The sequence below is a fragment of the Capra hircus genome, chromosome 5, assembly GCF_001704415.2.
Source record: "Capra hircus breed San Clemente chromosome 5, ASM170441v1, whole genome shotgun sequence".
Lineage (NCBI taxonomy): Eukaryota > Metazoa > Chordata > Mammalia > Artiodactyla > Bovidae > Capra > Capra hircus.
The window spans coordinates 118370947-118388813 of record NC_030812.1 but is presented as its reverse complement, the minus strand read 5'-3'; the positions used below and the strand labels follow the sequence as shown (position 1 = coordinate 118388813).

Below are 17867 nucleotides of genomic sequence, written 5' to 3'. Positions count from 1 at the left end.
GGCTTTAGCTGCTGATTCACCCCCTGGGTGAGTACGCGTGCTTGGTCGCTCAGGCGTGTCCAACTCTGTGTGACCCCACGGACTGTAGCTCACCAGACTCCTCCGTCCATGGGATTCTCCAGGCAAAAATACTGGAGTGAGTTGCCATGGTCTTCTCCAGGGGATCCTCCTGACCCGGGGATCGAACCCGCGTCTCTTGTGTCTCCTGCATTTGCAGGTGGGTTATTTACCACTGGGCTTCCCTGGTGGCTCAACTGGTAAAGAATCCGCCTGCAATGTGGGAGACCTGGGTTTGATCCCTGGGTTGGGAAGATCCCCTGGAGAAGGGAAAGGCTACCCACTCCAGTATTCTGGCCTGGAGAATCCCATGGACTGTATAGGGCCCAAAAGGGTCGGACACGACTGAGTGACTGCCGCTCCCTTAGCTCACTGCTGGCGCCGCCTGGGAGGCCCTTGGCGAGGGTAGGGCCTTCATGTTCTCTGTGCCCACATGGTTTAGCTCTGACAGGTTCGATGTTTCTCAGAATTGGTGTAATTCATCCAGGTTATCCAGTTTGTTCCTGTACAACTGTCCATAATACTCTTTTATGCCCTTGTTTATTTTTGTAAAATCAAGTAGCAATGTCCCCAGTGTCATTTTTGCCTTTAGTGATTTGAGTTTTCTCTGTCTCTCTCTTAGTCCTCCTAGCTAAAAGTCCATCTGATTTGTTGATCCAGCCAACTCTTGGTTTTATCACTTTCTCTATGGCTTTTCTATTTTGGTTAATTCTGCTCTAGTCTTTATTATTTTCTTCCTTCTGCTAGCTTTGAGTTTAGTTTCTTTTTTTCTTTCTAGTTTCTTAAATTGTAAAATTAGATGATTGATTTGAGATTTTTCTCATTTTTTAATGTAAGCGTTAGTCGCTCAGTTGTGTCTGACTCTTTGTGACCCCATGGACTGTACCCCGCCAGGCTCCTTTGTCCGTAGAAATCTCCAGGCAAGAGTGGCTTGCCATTCCCTTACCCACTTTAATGTAAACCTTATAGCTACATGTTTCCCCATTTGTACTATTTTTGCTGCACCTCGTAAGTTTTGGGCACCAAGGAAGCCCAAGACTAATCTACAGACTCGTTGTAACCCCAATCAAAACCCATGCAGGGCTTCGCCTGCCCCGGGGGGAAAGGATAGAAGGAGCTGACAAACTGAATCTGAAATTTATTTGGAAATACCCTGGTGGCTCAGCGGTAAGGGATCTCCCTGCCAATGCAGGAGACGGAGGTTCGATCCCTGGGTCGGGAAGATTCCCGTGGAGTAAGAAGTGGCAATGCATTCCAGCATTCTTGCCTGGAAAACCCCATGGACAGAGCAGCCTGGCGGGCTACAGTCCAGGGGGTCACAGAGAGTCAGACACGACTGAGCGGCTGCACAGCAACAGCAGCAGACGATTCACAGAAAACCAAAACCACTGCGATCAGGAAAAACAAAGCTAAGGCTTAGAAAGACCAGCTGTAAATCCACAACAAGTAAGACAGCGTGGTGTTGGGATGAGGTAGGTGAGTAGGCTGATGTAACTGGGTAGGCCCGACATAGCCCCTCACACTCTGAGCGCTTAAGTTCCAAGTGTCGCTGGGTTCAGTGAGCAAGGGTCAGTCTCTCCTTTAAATGGTATCTGAGCAATTAACATCCTTATGAAAAGACAGAGTGCCTTGAATCCTGCCTCAAAATATACACAATTAATGTGAGATGTGGCATGTAAAAGTTTTGAAAATTAACAAAACATTGGAGTATATCTTCATGACGGCAAGGAAGGCAAACATTTCTCAAGTAGTTCACTAAAAGCATTAACCGTAATTTAAAAGTTGATAAATTGTCCTTTATTGACATCAAGAACTCGGTTTATCAAAAAACACCACAAAGAGAATGAAAAGACAAGCCATAGACGTGAGGAACATATTTACAGCACAGATGTCCAACAGAGGCCCCAGAGCCAGGATACGGAGGAAGTGCTCATGCAGAGACATCGCTTTGCCGACAAAGGTCTGTCGGGTCAAGGCTGTGGTTTTCCCCATAGGCATGTGTGGATGTGAGAGCTGGACCATCAAGAAGCTTGAGCGCTGAAGAACTGATGCTTTTGAACTGTGGTGTTGGGGAAGACTCTTGAGAGTCCCTTGAACTGCAAGGAGATCCAACCAGTCCATCCTAAAGGGTTGATTAACCCTGAATATTCATTGGAAAGACGGATGCTGAAGCTGAAGCTTCAGTACTTTGGCCACCCGATGCAAAGAGCCGACTCACTGGAAAAGCCCCTGATGCTGGGAAAGACTGAGGGCAGGAGGGGAAAAGGCGACAGAGGACGAGATGGCTGGATGGCATCACTGACTCGATGGACAAGTTTGAGCAGATAGTGAAGGACAGGGAAGCCTGGCGTGCTGCAGCCCCTGGGGCACAAACAGCTGGACACGACGGAACGACGGAGCAACAACAAATCCCCGTAAACCAGTGAGAAGAGCAGCCCCTCTGGACACGCCACAGAAAAAGACACCAAACTGTCAGTCAGCACATGAAGAGACAGCATCGCTGGACTCGTGGTCAAGAGATGCCACTGTACACCAGCCAGAATGGCTGCAAGCTCAGCCAAGATGTGCAGTGGCTAGAGCCTTATCCACTGCGGGGTGGGGAGTGGGGAGTGGAAACCTGTGCAGCCTGTCTAGAAAAGCCTTGGGCACGTCTTACCCCTTTAGGTGCCTACATGCCCTGTGACACAGCTCTGCTCTGCTTGGGCGTTTGTCTAAAGGGAAATGAAAACACACCTTTGGAGAAACTTCATTCCTAACCTAGAAACCACCAGTTCAGTTCAGTCACTCAGTTGTGTCCAACGCTCTGCAATCCCATGGACCTCAGCATGCCAGACTTCCCTGTCCATCACCAACTCCCAGAGCTTGCTCAAACTCATGTCCATCAAGTCGGTGATGCCATCCAACCATCTCATCCTCTGTCGTCCCCTTTTCCACCTGCCTTCCATCTTTCCCAGCATCAGGGTCTTTTCCAATGAGTCACTTTTTCGCATCAGATGGCCAGAGTATTGAAGTTTCAGCTTCAGCATCAGTCCTTCCAATGAATATTCAGGACCGATTTCCTTTAGGATGGACTGGTTGGATCTCCTTGCAGTCCAAGGGAGTCTCAAGAGTCTTCTCCAACACCACAGTTAGAAAGCATTAATCCTTTGGCGCTCAGCTTTCTTTATAGTCCAACTCTCACATCCATACATGACTACTGGAAAAACCATAGCTTTGACTAGACGGACCTTTGTTGGCAACGTAATGTCTCTGCTTTTTAATATGCTGTCTAGGAACCAACAGTGTAAGGGACTTGCTGCTGATGCCTGCAATACCACCTGCTATTGAGCAAGGCAGCCCCTGGTATGAAGTTCAAGGCTAGGAGGCGTCCACACGGTAGGAGGCAGAAGGGTCTAGCACCCGCGGTCTCCAGGGCAACCTCTTGAGGGGCTGGAAGTGATCGCATCTGGGTCTCATTGCCTCTCCGTGGGCGCCTGTGTGAGAAAGGGCCGCCCTTGGCCCGCAGTCCCAGGAGCAGTCAGAAGGTGGCAGCAGCGGACCCCACACCCACCGCCGAGCGCGGCACCTGCCGGACTGTGGAGCAGGCTAGGGAACCGGGGCGGTCAGCCTGCTCAGTCCTCCTTTCCTTCCACATTGAGGCGACCACGTGAGGTCCGCCCACGTGGTGTGTGTGTCATCAGGACCAGAAGGGCAGGTGCAGGCCCTTTCTTACCGTCGGCATCTGAGGGGACAGTGCTTGTTCTTGGTGACTATGGGGTGTCTGGGCCTAGAGCTTGGCCAGGTTCCCACCATGGGCTGGACGCCCCCTTCCTCGCACTCCCTGCCCTCGGGGGGAGGTGACAGTCTTCCTTCTGTGATGCACAAACTCCCTCCTGCCCAGGGGCCACGGCGAGAGGCTGAGGCTCGGGGTGCTCTGGGGAGAGACCGTGGGGACCCTCCCGAGGAATGACCAGCCCCGCCTTCCTTCTGAGCCCACGTCGAGTCTGCACGCGTGTCACCAGCATCCGCCGGGCCCCTGGGCGGCTCTGCCCCTGGCCAGCAGGATGGGCTCCGGGGGACCTGCCTCGTTTGACCCAGCGTCAGGTCTGGCCTCTGCTGCTGGGTGGGAGGGCTCAGGACCACAGGGGACTCACACCTGCTTCCACCGGGTCTGGTCTTCACCCTGGGGTCAGGCAGAGCGTGTGCACCGCCAAGGCAGGCCAGGGCTCCCTTTCAGTGTGTCCTGTTAGAGCCAGGGAGGCGAGGCGCCGTCTGACCCGTCACCCGCATCCCTTGCACCAGCGAGCCTCCTGCTTCCTCACCCGCGACCATGGCTCCTCGCCGTGGGGGCCTCTGCCGCACCATTGGGGACCCCGCATCACTTCCCCCTCCCAGTTGCCCTCCTCTCCCCCGTAGGGTGGCTACAGCATTGCACACACACCTGCATGTCCCAGGAAGTTCCTTCCCCACGCCAGGGCCGCCACGGGGGCGCAGCAGGCGGGAGCCCAGCAGCCTTGGCTGCAGTCCATCCTCGCGGGGGGCGTGTTGTGGCGGGGGGGTGGGTCCATGATGCAAGCACTAACCCCACGCAGACACTATGCCGTCTGCCGGCCTCAGCCCCCTGTTGAGGTGTCTTCCTGAGCTGGCCCCGTGGCTGCCGTGAGCTCGTGGCCATGAGCCAGTCTGCCCACGGGACACTAAGCTGGGCCCTGGTCCCGCTGCCTCGGGCAGCTTGGCTTCCCCATGCGGGCCTGCAGCGCCCACCCTGATGTGGGGGTCCCCAGCACAGGGACCCTGGCTTTCGGCTCCCAGCACCTTGTCTGGGCCCAGGCACAGCACCCGGGGGTGTCCCTGCAGTCTGATCCTCAAGTAGGCGGTCCCCCTCTCCCTGCAGGCCGCGGTCCCCCTCTCCCTGCAGGCCACGCTCCCAGGTGGCCCTCGGGTGGGCAGGGGCACGTTCCAAGGCTGCCTCCCACCCTTCCCTCGGGGCGGCCACCCTCAAGACCTGACGGGCTTCTGGATCTTGCTTTGTAGCGGCGAGGCCTTCATCCCCAGTTCCAGGAATCACTTTTCCCAGTGCCAGGCTCTGCTGAACAAAATCACCTCTGTGAACCCTCAGACCGAGATCGACGGGCTCCGGAACATCTGGATCATCAAGCCTGCGGCCAAGTCCCGCGGCCGAGGTGAGTCTCAGCCAGGCGCCCGCGGGGACAGCCGGCCCGCGGTGCGTCTCAGCCAGGCGCCTGCGTGGACAGCCAGCCTGAGGGCGGGGGCTGGGCTCCCTGCAGGCGCCGGACTCACGGGTCCCAGGTAGCAGGTGTCCCAAGACCCTGCTCGTCACAGCTTCTGTTCTGTTTTGCCAAGTAATTAAGATTAATTAGAACATTCCATCACTGCTAGACTAGAGGGAGATCCCTGTGTCCAGCATCTGGGGGGCCTGGTCCTTGGGAGGTCCTGAAACCCTGGGAGGTGCCCGTCCTGCGCCCCTCGTGAGCCCTGGCCCTGGTGACCCCTGTCTCCAGCTTCTCACTCCTTCCTGTGTCACAGCTGTGACCGCGCCCTCTGCTTCATCCCTATTGCTAATGTGGGTTCTTCATTTAAAGTAGAGTTTGAAGGTGATTTTCTAATCTTACAAGCGCTCCCAAGGAACCATCTTTCAGTTGCATTTTTTTCTGTCTTCCTGTGAGGGATTATTCCCCTGGGTGCTGACTTAAATGCTGAGCTTATTTATTCCCGAATGTCCTTCTGCAGCTTAGAAATCTTCAGGCTGTGGAGATGCCTTCACAGTACCACCTTGCCTGCGTCCTCTTGTTCAGGTCACGGGATGTCCTCTCTCTCCTATATTACCTTTTGTTTGCATATTCTATTTGCCCCTCGGGTTATTTGAGGAGTTTTATTGTTGTAAATTCATAAGCAGTTACTTATGCGATTTTTAAAAATCTTTATTAGTAATAATGTGTGACATTCCTACATTCAGTCCTGAACATCTCCCATCCTGACGCCTTCTGTTTCTTGGGCTTCCGCCTGCTCTCAGCCTGCACCCCTGGGCCAGGGCAGGGCCCCCCGGCTCTGTCCTCAGTCCAGACTTTCCTCGTGCTGGCCACACTGCCCCCTCTGGGACGCTCCACAGGCTGCTCAGACCCTGCTGGTCAGAACTGAATGCAGCCTGTTCTGCCTGGGTCACTGGCTGTGCCCCAGCCCCTTCCCCTACCCTGGTGCCCCCCGACCCCTGCCCCGCCCCACAGCCCTGCACCCCACACCCTATCTCCCAGCCCGGTACCCCCATCCTGGTGTCCCCACCGCCTCCGCCCCACCGAAGTACCGCCACCCCCGACCCCTGTTCCAGTGCCCCCACCCCTGACCTCAACCCCTGACCCCACCCCGATGCCTCTGGTCCCTGACCCTACCCCTGACCCCCGACCCCACCCCTGACCCCCACCCCGATGCCCCCGCTCCCTGACCCCTGACCCTGACCCCCACCCTGTGCCCCTTCTCTTCTTGGTCCAGGACAATATCAGGGATCTGCAGCTTCATGCTGGACTCTGGTTTCAGGATGGCAAGGTTTCAACCTGCCGTCACAGAAGAGCCAGGTCTCTGTTCTGTGAGGAAAGCTCCCTCGTGTCCTTTGCCACTGGCCTTGCAGGTGGCGTCCCCCATCGACCCCAAGAGCCAGACTGTGCCCATAGCGCGGCAGCTGCCTCAGGGTCAGTCACGTCTCCTCGCTTGTCCATCACAGGAGGCAGGGAGGATGGGGGGCAGTACTTTGCCTGGCGACGCAGTTCAGCTTCAGCGGTGTCCCAGCAAGGAAAGCAAGCGAGGGCTCCGGGACCTGTCGGCGACATTAAACGCCGCAGCCCAGGGACCCCAACCCCCGCCTCCCCTACCGCCCCTCTGTCCGATCACCCTGGGTGTGAGCCTCCTGGGCCCTCGGAGCCCCTGGAACAGCCCAGTGCTGCCTGCTGGTTTCCCTGAGGCCACAGGCCACCTGCCCCCGGCTCCCCACCGCCACCCCCCGCTCCCCGCCCCCCTGCCCCCACTCCCCGCCCCCCACCCCACCCCCGGCCCCCGCGCCCCGCTCCACCCACCCGGTCCAGGGCTCCGCCAGCTGCCGCCTCCTCACAGGGCCTCTGTCTGCAACTCTGCCCTCCCTGACCTCACGTCCTCTCTGAAGCCCCGGGCTGGCCTCAAGGGGGGTGAGCAAGGGGGCTGCCCTGGCTGCGGCCTTGACCACGAGGGCAGGGCCCCTGCGCTGTGCCCCTGGGGGTCCACGGGCAGCACGCTGGGGCTTGGGGCTGAGCGGCGGCCTCTTGCAGACATAGTGTGCATGAACCACGTGGAGGAGATCCTGGAGCTGGTGGCTGCAGACCAGCCACCCGCCAAGGACAACAAGTGGGTGGTGCAGAAGTACATCGAGACGCCGCTGCTCATCTATGACACCAAATTCGACATCCGGCAGTGGTTCCTGGTCACCGACTGGAACCCACTGACCATCTGGTTCTACAAGGAGAGCTATCTGCGCTTCTCAACACAGCGCTTCTCCCTGGACAAACTGGACAGGTCGGTGGGGTCAGCTTGGCACTATTCAGGGCGGGTTCCCACCAGCACCGGAGTGCCAGGCTGGTCTCATGTGTCTGGGGGGGCACTGGGTCCTGGCTGGGGCCAGGGAGGTTCTGCAACCTCCCTCTGCAAGGGGCGGGTTCTGGACCCCTGCCCATCAAAGCCAGGGCCCTGCATCCCCAGGGGGCATGTATGTTCTCCAGGAAATCCTAAAAGCACCGTCTGCCACGTGCTTGGGAGCACCGGCTGGCATGGAGCCACACTCTGTGGTGGCTGCCACTGCCCCTCTGCTGGGGAAGCTGAGGGACCAACCGTGCTCTTGCGCTGACCCACGTGGGCCGCGCTCGGGGTGCACACCCTGCTTCTTGTATCTGTCTTATGGGTCACAGGCGGGCCCCCAGCCAGAACCAAGTGGCAAAGGATGCGCTCAAATGAAAACGGCTGACAGGATGCATGTATTTTACAGTCTCCTATAGATGCTATTCAGCTTAAATCTTATTTAGAACAAGGCCAGGGTATAAATGAATTCGCTGAAATTTTCGGTTAGTGAATCTCTCTCTCGGGGGTGCCAGCCCTCCCGCAGCAGCAGGAGGGAAACAGCTCCTATGGTGGGACTTGCCGGCGGCCCCTCCTTGGTGGCCCGGGGCTGGTTGGCTTCTACGCAGACCTCCCCTCCCCCAACGGGGCCCCCCCAGGTTGAACAGGAGAAGGGGACCCCTTAGGGACCCACCTGTAGCCGCCCTACGCTAGTGGGCAGTGTCTGTGGGAGGGGCTGGGGTGGTGTTTCAGGCGGGGCTTTGGGCGGAGTAGGGGCGGGGCCTCGGGTCGGCGCCTCCGGTCGGGGCGGGTCCTCTGCGTTTCGGGCGGAGCTGGGGCGGGGCCTCGGGTCTGGGGTGGAGTCAGGGTGGGACCTCGGGTCTGGGGCGGGGCCTCCGCGTCTCTGCCCGCGGGAAGGAGAGGGGACTGAGCAGCTGACACCTGACCCCAGCCTTGCCCCGCAGCGCCATCCACCTGTGCAACAACTCTATCCAGAAGCACCTGAAGAACGACAAGGACCGCAGCCCCCTGCTGCCCTGCCACAACATGTGGACCAGCACCCGATTCCAGGAGTACCTGCAGAAGAGGGGCCGCGGGGCCGTGTGGAGCAGCGTCATCTACCCGTCCATGAAGAGGGCCATCACCAACACCATGAAGGTAGCTCAGGGCCACGTGGAGCCGCGCAAGAACAGCTTCGAGCTGTACGGCGCCGACTTCATTCTCGGGCGGGACTTCAGGCCCTGGCTGATCGAGATCAACTCCAGCCCCACCATGCACGCGTCCACGCCTGTCACAGCACAGCTGTGCGCGCAGGTGCAAGAGGACACCATCAAGGTGGTGGTGGACCGCAAGGCCGACCGAAACTGCGACATCGGCAACTTCGAGCTGCTATGGAAACAGGTGTGGGGGGTCAGGCACCTCTCCCGCTGGCCACCTCAGGGTGGTCTCTCCGCTCATCCCGGGGGGTCTCACGCGGCCCAGGTGGCCTTTGCCGTTGTTGCAACCTCTCATCCCCAGGCACCTCCTCCTCTGTGGTACCAGGCAGGACAGGGGTCCCTCTAGGCCATTCCTCTTCTCTCCTGCGGTGTCCTCCCTCCTCCTGGGGTGAAGATCCAGCCTTCCTTCGTGGGTCTTTCCAGGGGGCTGCTCCCCTGGGGAGCCCTCCTGCAGGCGGGGCAGCAAGACCCTGCGACCTGGCCTCCCTGGGGTGGGGGGACCCAGGGTCAGGGTTAGAGTTAGGGAAGTGTGGCTGGGGCTTCTCCCTGAGGCCTCAAACCTGACTGAAGACTGGGAAAGGGCCTGCCGGCTCCCCTGACCTCGCCCTCCTGTCCCCAGCCTGCAGTGGAGCTGCCCACGTTCCAGGGCTCCGACTTGCTCGTGGAAGGCGTGGGCATGAGGAAAGCCAGGAAACAGATGCCAGTGATCCCCGGCTTTGACTTTGTGCCTCCGCTCTCGGACATCCATCCGCTGAAACAGAGGTGCCCCTCAGCCATGCTGGACCTGGCCAGGGGACCCCCACCCATGGCCCTGCACCAGGAGTTGAACCTGAAAGATGGGAGGGCACCTCCTTGCACCTTGCCTGTGCACTTACACAGACTGGTGGAGAGGAGTGCCAAAGCCAAGAGTGGCCACAGGGCGTCCGGCGCGAAGGTTGAGCTCCCCTCCTGCCCCTTTCAGCACTCAGACAGTAAGGCCCCCCGCCCCGCTCTCGCCAAGGCCGAATCCGACAGACGCTCGGATCCAGACTCATTACACGTGCACCCACTGCCATCCGTGCTTCCGAGTGTGAAGACAGCGGAGGGTGCTCCGTTTCAGCCACCCAGACCACCAGGTACAGTGCGGAGCTTGCGCCTGTGCGAGCCTGGGGTCCGTATCTTCCAGGGCAGGGCAGGGCCTCTGGTCTGGGCACTGGCCTGAGCTCGGAGCACGTGGGCCTGGTCAGGTTGTCAGGACAATGGGGGCCTGCTGCAGCAGTTCCGGGGCCCCCTGAACACCAAGTGCCCTGCACAGGACCAGCTGGGCGACAGCCTTTGCCCCTCTGCCTGGGGGATGTGGTACCAGTGAGGGGCTGCGTTGGAGATTTGAATAACGCCGCCTGCTGGGGGCAGGTGGTGGCTGGCACAGGGCCCCGTGCTGTTTTCTGAAGCTTCTGAGGGAACAGACCATGTGTGGCCCAGGAGCCTGGCCTGGGGGTGGGCTTCGAGCACAGGTAGACAGATGTGGGCAGTCCCAGGTCTCTAGGGGTGGGCTCTCTGCAGCTCAGAGCTGTTTCCAGCGGTTCTGGCACCCACATGTGGCCGAGAGAGTAACTGCAGCCACGGCCCCGCCTGCTCCGTCCCAGGTGCACCCGCCTCCACAGACTCACCAGGACACCAGCGCCTGCTGTGTTCCCGCCACCCAGCTGGGTTCTCAGTGTGTCTTTCTCTCTCTCCCCAGCACTAACAGCCTCTCGGCCATCTGTCTGTCTCCCTGCAGATCGTAAACTCTCAGGGGCCGCGTTCTTGCTGCACCCCCACCCCCCGGGCTGTGCTGGACAGCTCGCAGATGCTCAGTACATGCGTGAATCGCCCCCTAGGATCACCAGCTCCAGGCACGAGGAGCCAGTGCTTTCAGAGCTGGCAGGGCCCTCGGAGGCCACGTCCAGTCTCACCCGCTTTCCTCACTCCGTGTCCAGTCTGGCACCGAGGCCCGTCAGCCCTGCCCCTTGGCAACTCACCTCTCCGTGAGGGCAGTTCCCACTTTTTTTCTGTGATACACTGTGCTTCTTCCAGGCATCTTCCTAGGAGTGAGTGTCAACTAGACACACACACCTTCAGCCTAAAAAGCAGTATTAGCTGCTGTAGCAAAGTCCCTCAAAGTTGATGGCTCAGACCACATTTTTTCGGAAGACCAGAGGTCCAAAACCGCGGTGTTGGCAGGGCCGGGCTCTTGGAGCCTGGAGAGCCTGCTGCCTCTTCCAGCTTCTGGCGGCCGCTGGCAGTCCTTGCTCCTTGGCCTACGGACACATCACGCCAGTCTCTGCCCTGCTTCACACGGTGATCTTTCTGTGTGTCGCTCTGTCCAGAGTTCTCACTCTTTCAAAAGGACAGCAGTTGTTGGGTTGGGTCTCACCCTCCTCTGATGTGACCTCATTTTACCCTGATTGCATCTTCAAATAGGTCAATTCCAAGAGTCCAGGTGGCCGTGAACTTAGGGGGCGGGTACAGTGGGCACTGAAAGCACGGCCAGAGGGACCGCGTGTTGACCAAGGTCATGCTGAGCCTCGGCTCCCTTTGGTGCCAACACTTGGTGCTGACGGGGGTCTTGTTCGCCTCCGGAGGAGGTGATGATGTGCCTTTGCTTTCTCCTGTTTACTAACAAAAGGGCTTGTTTTCAGACACACACCAGCCATCTAGGTCTCCTCTCCTGCAGAGCGGGTCTCGGTCTGATTGTCCTTAGGATCGCAGATCTTCCTTGCTGGTGTAATCTACTCTCGGATTCTCCTCCTTTTGCAGTTGATTTGTGTGGCAAACACTGTCTCGCACGCTGTGACTTGTCTTTTCGCTCCTTGATGGTAACTTTGGATATAAAGCCACGGTGTTGTACTTCAGTTGCTTAGTCGTGTCTAGTTCTTTGTGATCCCGTGGACTGCAGTCTGCCAGGCTCCTCTGTCCATGGACTTCTCCCAGGCAAGAATACTGCAGTGGGTAGCCATTCCTCCTCCAGGGGATCCTCCCGACCCAGGGATCAGACTTGAATCTCCTGCACTGGCAAGCTGTTTCTTTACCACTGAGCCACCACGGAAGCAAAAGTCAGCTTAACTTTTAATGAAGTCCAGTTGGTCAAGCTTTTCCTCCAGGTGGTGGTTTTTGCAGCTCGTCTCCTTACCCCGAGGCCGTGAAGACCTCCTCTTCTGGGAGCACTGTTGTGGCTGACACATTCCTCTCTTGAGCGCTCGGGAGGCAGGTGGTGGGAGAGGGAGACCCCAGTTCACCACCGCGCCCCCCCCCCCCCGACTCACCTGCAGACCCTTCTGGGCTCTTGGTCGGCTCCACTGGTTGGTTTGTCTGCTCTGTAGCTTTGCCGAATGTCTTCATGCTGGTCAGACAAGTCCTATAACCTTGCTTCCCTTCCTTGAAAATGGCTGGGCTATTCTTGATCCCCTATGCTTCCATTCAAGTTACAGGATTAGGTTGTCAAGCTCTACCAACATAATTTTTGCAGTTAAAATTTTTTAAATGTTTATTGATATTAAAGCCATCAGTTTGGTGAGAACTGACTTCTTTACGTTATTGGGTCTTCGAATCTATGAATGTGATATACCTACTCATAAATAAATCCTTTAATGCCTTTCATAAGCTCTTAGATGTCTTTGCCATGGTATTGCGCTTTTTCCTGTTGGATTTAGACTTACATATATTTTATTTTGTATTCTATTTTAAATAGTATCAAACTTAAAATATTTTCCTACAAATTGTGGCTGGTTGACAAAGAAGAAATTGATTTTTGTGAGTGGATTTTTTTTGAAAATCCAGCTATCTGGCTATCATTTCTATGAGTTCATTAATATATTTGAGAATTGTATTTTTAACATAGACAATTATATCAGCTAGTGAGTTTTCCTTTTCCCTGCAACCATCATAACTTCCATGTCTTTTTCTTATTTCATTGACTCTAGGACCATGCTCACCCATTCACTTTTCTCGTCCCATTGGGTCTCAGGCACACGCATCCTGATTAATAGTGCTTCTTGGTTCATGACGTAGTTGCATGGTTCGTCCTTGCATGGCCTACTTTTATTTAGACCATTTTGATAGTGTAATTAGAACTTGCACACAGGTTTTAATTTGGGTTTTAATGTGGCCAAAGTTATCAATCTTTCTTTTAGTCAGTGTTATTTTGACTCAAGGAATTTTTCCTTACCTTGAGGTTTAAAACTTTATTTACCTACATTTACTACTAAGAGTTTCAAATTTTGTTTTTGACATACAAGCCCTAATCCATCTGGAGTTGACTTTTGTATATGTTGTGAGGAAAGAATCAAATTTTATTTTTGTCTGTGTAGATAATTTTTCAATTATTTATCGAAAAACTCATTTCTATCTTCTTGTGAAAGTAGTGTTGCACGTGCGTATGTGGGTGTGTATTCCTGGGGTCTCTGCTCTGTCCCACTGATGAATTTGCCCCCCTGCCCCAGGGCCACACTGTCCGTGTTTTCCGGTGGGACAAGTTTCCTCTCTGCTCGTCTTTGTAAGAATCTTGGTCGTTCTTGACCTCATTCTCTTCTATATAAATGTCATAATTGTTTTATCAAGTCCAACAAAAATCCTGTTGAGATTTTTGTTGGGTTTGCATTGAGTTCATAGATCAATTTGGGGGAAATGGATAAATTAATGAAATCGCGTCTTGTGTTCATGAACAGAACGTGTCTCTCCGTTGACTTAGATCTTTATTTTTTATTTTTTAATATTTATTTCCATTCATTTGCTTATTTGGCTGTGGGGTGGGTCTTAGTTGCAGCACGCAGGATTTTTCAGTTTCGGCATGGGACATCTAGTTCCCTGACCAGGGACTGAACTGAGCCCCTGCATTGCGAGCTCGGAGTCTTAGCCATTGCACCGCTGGTGAAGTCCCTAGGTCTTCTTTAAATTTTAGAATTTCCGCATCAGAGAGTATATACATCGTCCATTCGATTTTTTGTTACTTGATATTCAGATACTACTGCACACAGTGCCATCTCTCTATATAAATTTTCTCATTGTTTCTTGCTGGCGCATAGAATGAAATTGATTCCTGTATTTTAATTTTCTATCTGCACATTTCTAAACTCTGCTGTTATTTCTGAAAACTTGCGTGTTTCTTCTTTTGAGTTTCTATGTATAATTGTTCTACTTAAATAATTATATCATATGCAAGTTCAGTTCAGTTCAGTCGCTCAGTCGTGTCTGACTCTTTGCGACTCCATGAACTGCAGCACGCCAGGCCTCCCTGTCCATTACTAACTCCCAGAGTCCACCCAAACCCATGTCCGTTAAGTTGGTGATGCCATCCAACCATCTCATCCTCTGTCGTCCCCTTCTCCTCCTGCCCTCAATCTTTCCCAGCATCAGGGTCTTTTCAAATGAGTCAGCTGTTTGCATCAGGTGGCCAAAGTATTGGAGCTTCAGCTTCAGCATCAGTCCTTCCAAAGAACACCCAGGACTGACCTCCTTTAGAATGGACTGGTTGGATCTCCTTGCAGTCCAAGGGACTCCCAAGAGTCTTCTCCAACACCACAGTTCAAAACCATCAATTCTTTCGTGCTCAGCTTTCTTTATAGTCCAACTCTCACATCACATGACCACTGGAAAAACCATAGCCTTGACTGGAAAGACCTTTGTTGGCAAAGTAATGTCTCTGCTTTTGAATATGCTGTCTAGGTTGATCATAACTTTCCTTCCAAAGAGTAAGCATCTTTTAATTTCATGGCTGCAAATCACCATCTGCAGTGATTTTGGAGCCCAAAAAATAAAGTTTCCACTGTTTCCCCATCTATTTGCCATGAAGTTATGGGACCAGATACCAGTTTTCTGAACGTTGAGCTTTAAGCCAACTTTTTCCCTCTCCTCTTTCACTTTCATCAAGAGGCTTTTTAGCTCCTCTTCACTTTCTGCCATAAGGGTGGTGTCATCTGCATATCTGAGGTTATTGATATTTCTCCCGGCAATCTTGATTCCAGCTTATATCTCTTCCAGTCCAGCATTTCTCATGATGTACTCTGCATATAAGTTAAATAAGCAGGGTGACACTATACAGCCTTGACATACTCCTTTTCCTGTTTGGAACCAGTCTGTTGTTCCATGTCCAGTTCTAACAGTTGCTTCCTGACCTGCATACAGGTTTCTCAGGAGGCAGGTCAGGTGGTCTGGCATTCCCATCCCTTTCAGAACTTTCCACAGTTTATTGTGATCCGCACAGTCAAAGGCTTTGGCATAGGCAATAAGGCAGAAATAGATGTTTTTCTGGAACTCTCTTGCTTTTTCCATGATCCAGTGGATGTTGGCAATTTGATCTCTGGTTCCTCTGCCTTTTCTAAAACCAGCATGAACATCTGGAAGTTCACAGTTCAGTATTACTGAAGCCTGGCTTGGAGAATTTTCAGCATTACTTTACTAGCATGTGAGATGAGTGCAGCTGTGTGGTAGTTTGAGCATTCTTTGGCATTGCCTTTCTTTGGGATTGGAATAGCTTTGTATTAATGTCTCCCACCTCAATCTTTTTGCCCCTAATATCTTGTCTTATTGTACCTCTAGGACTTCCTACATAATATTTAGCACCATTGTTGAATTCCTGATTTTAAAGGGAATGTTTCTAACATTTTCTCATTTATAATGACATTTTCTGTAAGTCTTAACAAAGCTATAGATGTGATATATAGATATAAATGTATGCATACTCCAGCATGTTAAAGTAGTTTATTTCTAATCTTTATGAAGAACATTTACTGGGACTGTGTAATGAATTGTCTCAATTTTTTTGCATCTATGAGGTTATAAGTTTTTTCTTCTTATTAGGATTAAAGTGGTAAATAACATCAACAGGTTTTCCTTTTTCTAAGAAGTTGCCTATAGCACCTAACACCAATCAATTTTTTAATGTTAAACCAACCTTGCATTCCAGGAATGATCCTAACTTGGTCTGATGTTGAGTTTGACATATAGGGCTGGTTTTGCTTTCTTGCATGTAGTTAAAATTGGTTCTCAACTACAGTTTATTTACATTTTTTCTAGTTCAGACTATTACAAATAGTGGTATTGTGAACAATCCTGAATTTGATGAACATGTATTCATCTTTCTGTAGGAATGGAATTGCTGGGTCAGGCATTCAACTTTGGTTGGCACTCCGAAGGAATTTCCCAGGAATGTATGAGTCTTCCAGTTACTCCACAGTCTTCCAACAGTAGATATTCTCTGTCCTTTAATTTTAGCCATTCTAAGATTTGGCACTTTCACTGCTGTGGGCCCAGGTTTGATCCCTGTGGCACCCCACTCCAGTACTCTTGCCTGGAAAATCCCATGGACAGAGGAGCCTGGTGGGCTGCAGTCCATGGGGTTGCAAGGAGTCAGACACGACTGCGTGACTTCACTTTCATTTTTCACTTTCATGCATTGGAGAAGGAACTGGCAACCCACTCCAGTGTTCTTGCCTGGAGAATCCCAGGGACGGGGGAGCCTGGTGGGCTGCCGTCTCTGGGGTCGCACAGAGTCGGACACGACTGAAGTGACTTAGCAGCAGCAGCAGGGAAATAAGATCTTGCAAACTGCCTGCATAGTCAAGAAACAAATTTTAGCACCTTTTAATATTGACAGTGCAGCTCAGCATACTCTTGAAAAGGATCTTTTTTATTTGATTTGACAGATTTTCCTGTAACCTACTCCTACTGACTTGTAGGAGTTCTGTATAGATTCTGGATACAAGTCGTTTGATGGGTATATATGTTGGTATATATATATTAAAGATGTCTTTTCTCATTCTGTGATTTGCCTTTCAGTCTCTTAATAGTATCTTTTCATGCACGTAAATTAATTGCAGTATACTCCAATATATTGTCTTTATGATTAGCAATTATGTTTTCTGTTTGTGAAATCTTTGCCTACCTCAAAATCATAAAAAATAGTCACTTCTGTTTTCATCGTCAAGTTGTATGGTTTCACCCTTCACATTTAGAGGTGTATTCCACCTGGAACTGTTTCTGTGTGCCGTGACATGGGAATCAAGACTCTCGGGTTTTGTATGGACTTTCAGCGGACGCCGTGTGAGCGCTGCGTCCGCCATGCCGCGCCGCGCCGCGCCGCCTCCGTAAGCCAGGTAGCTGGCTGTGTTGCTCTGGCTTCGTAGTCTAACCCGTCCCAGCTGTCTGCTTTCCTATCCATATCAGCTCAGGTCTCTGCAGCAATGATGTCGCAGAACAGGCACACCTCCTCCCCAGCCTCAGCGGTGTTTCTTCAGCAAGCACCTGCTTCTCCCACACCTTCAGGTCAGCGGCAGGGGTGCTGGGCTCCATCAGGGAGGCTGAGCCAGGCTCCAGGCTGCGCAGCGAGCTCTGATCCACCCCACGTGTCTCCCCTCCTGGGCGAGCGGCTCCCCTGGGTGTCGTCTTCACAAGGCAGATGGTATCCGCTTGAGAGGGCGAGTCAGGCACATCTGCCCAGTGAGTGAGGAAGGGCACTCCTCAGAGGGAGAGGGGGAGCGGAGCGGGCGTGGTCAAATGCGCCGCAGGCCGCCTTCGGCCGGCCGTCAGGATTCACCCTCCTTCTGCGAACAGCACCACGCGCCACCGCCCCTCCAACAGCCTCCCCAGCCACAGAGCCAGGCTCCGAGGCCGGGATCTCGGGATTCCACGCCACCCTTCTTCACCTGGACACTCGTGAGCCAGAGACAAGCCTTCCAGGCCGGGAGTCGCCTTCCCCTCCCCGTGAGCGTGGCTGTTGCTTGGATGCCGGCACAAGACACGTGACTCCTGGGTCAGAGACGAAGGCTCAGCACTCCTGGTGACCTCGACTCCAGCCTGTCTGGGGCAGTCCTGCAGAGTGACGACCATGGCCAGGAGGCTGGCGCACACACGGGGCCTGCATCACGGCTGGGAACGGTGAACTTGGCCCACTCGCTGCTTTTTCAGGAAGCAGTAAGAAGCCTGGAAGGAGATGCCACCTCACCTGAGACGCGGCCCCGGTGAAGGCTGCTCGGGGCCTTGCTTGGCCAGACGCACCTCCAAGGA

The 17867-nt window shown here is 53.7% G+C and overlaps 1 protein-coding gene across 1 annotated transcript in view; it reads left to right on the top strand.

Moving 5' to 3' along the window:
- TTLL8 (tubulin tyrosine ligase like 8) overlaps positions 1-17867 on the top strand; it is a 66570-nt gene that overhangs the window by 20746 nt on the left and 27957 nt on the right. Inside the window, exons 10-13 of the mRNA XM_018049079.1 lie at positions 5071-5219; positions 7350-7593; positions 8595-9030; positions 9466-9961. Coding sequence (XP_017904568.1) covers positions 5071-5219; positions 7350-7593; positions 8595-9030; positions 9466-9961 — 1325 coding nt within the window. The remainder of the gene's footprint in view (positions 1-5070; positions 5220-7349; positions 7594-8594; positions 9031-9465; positions 9962-17867) is intronic.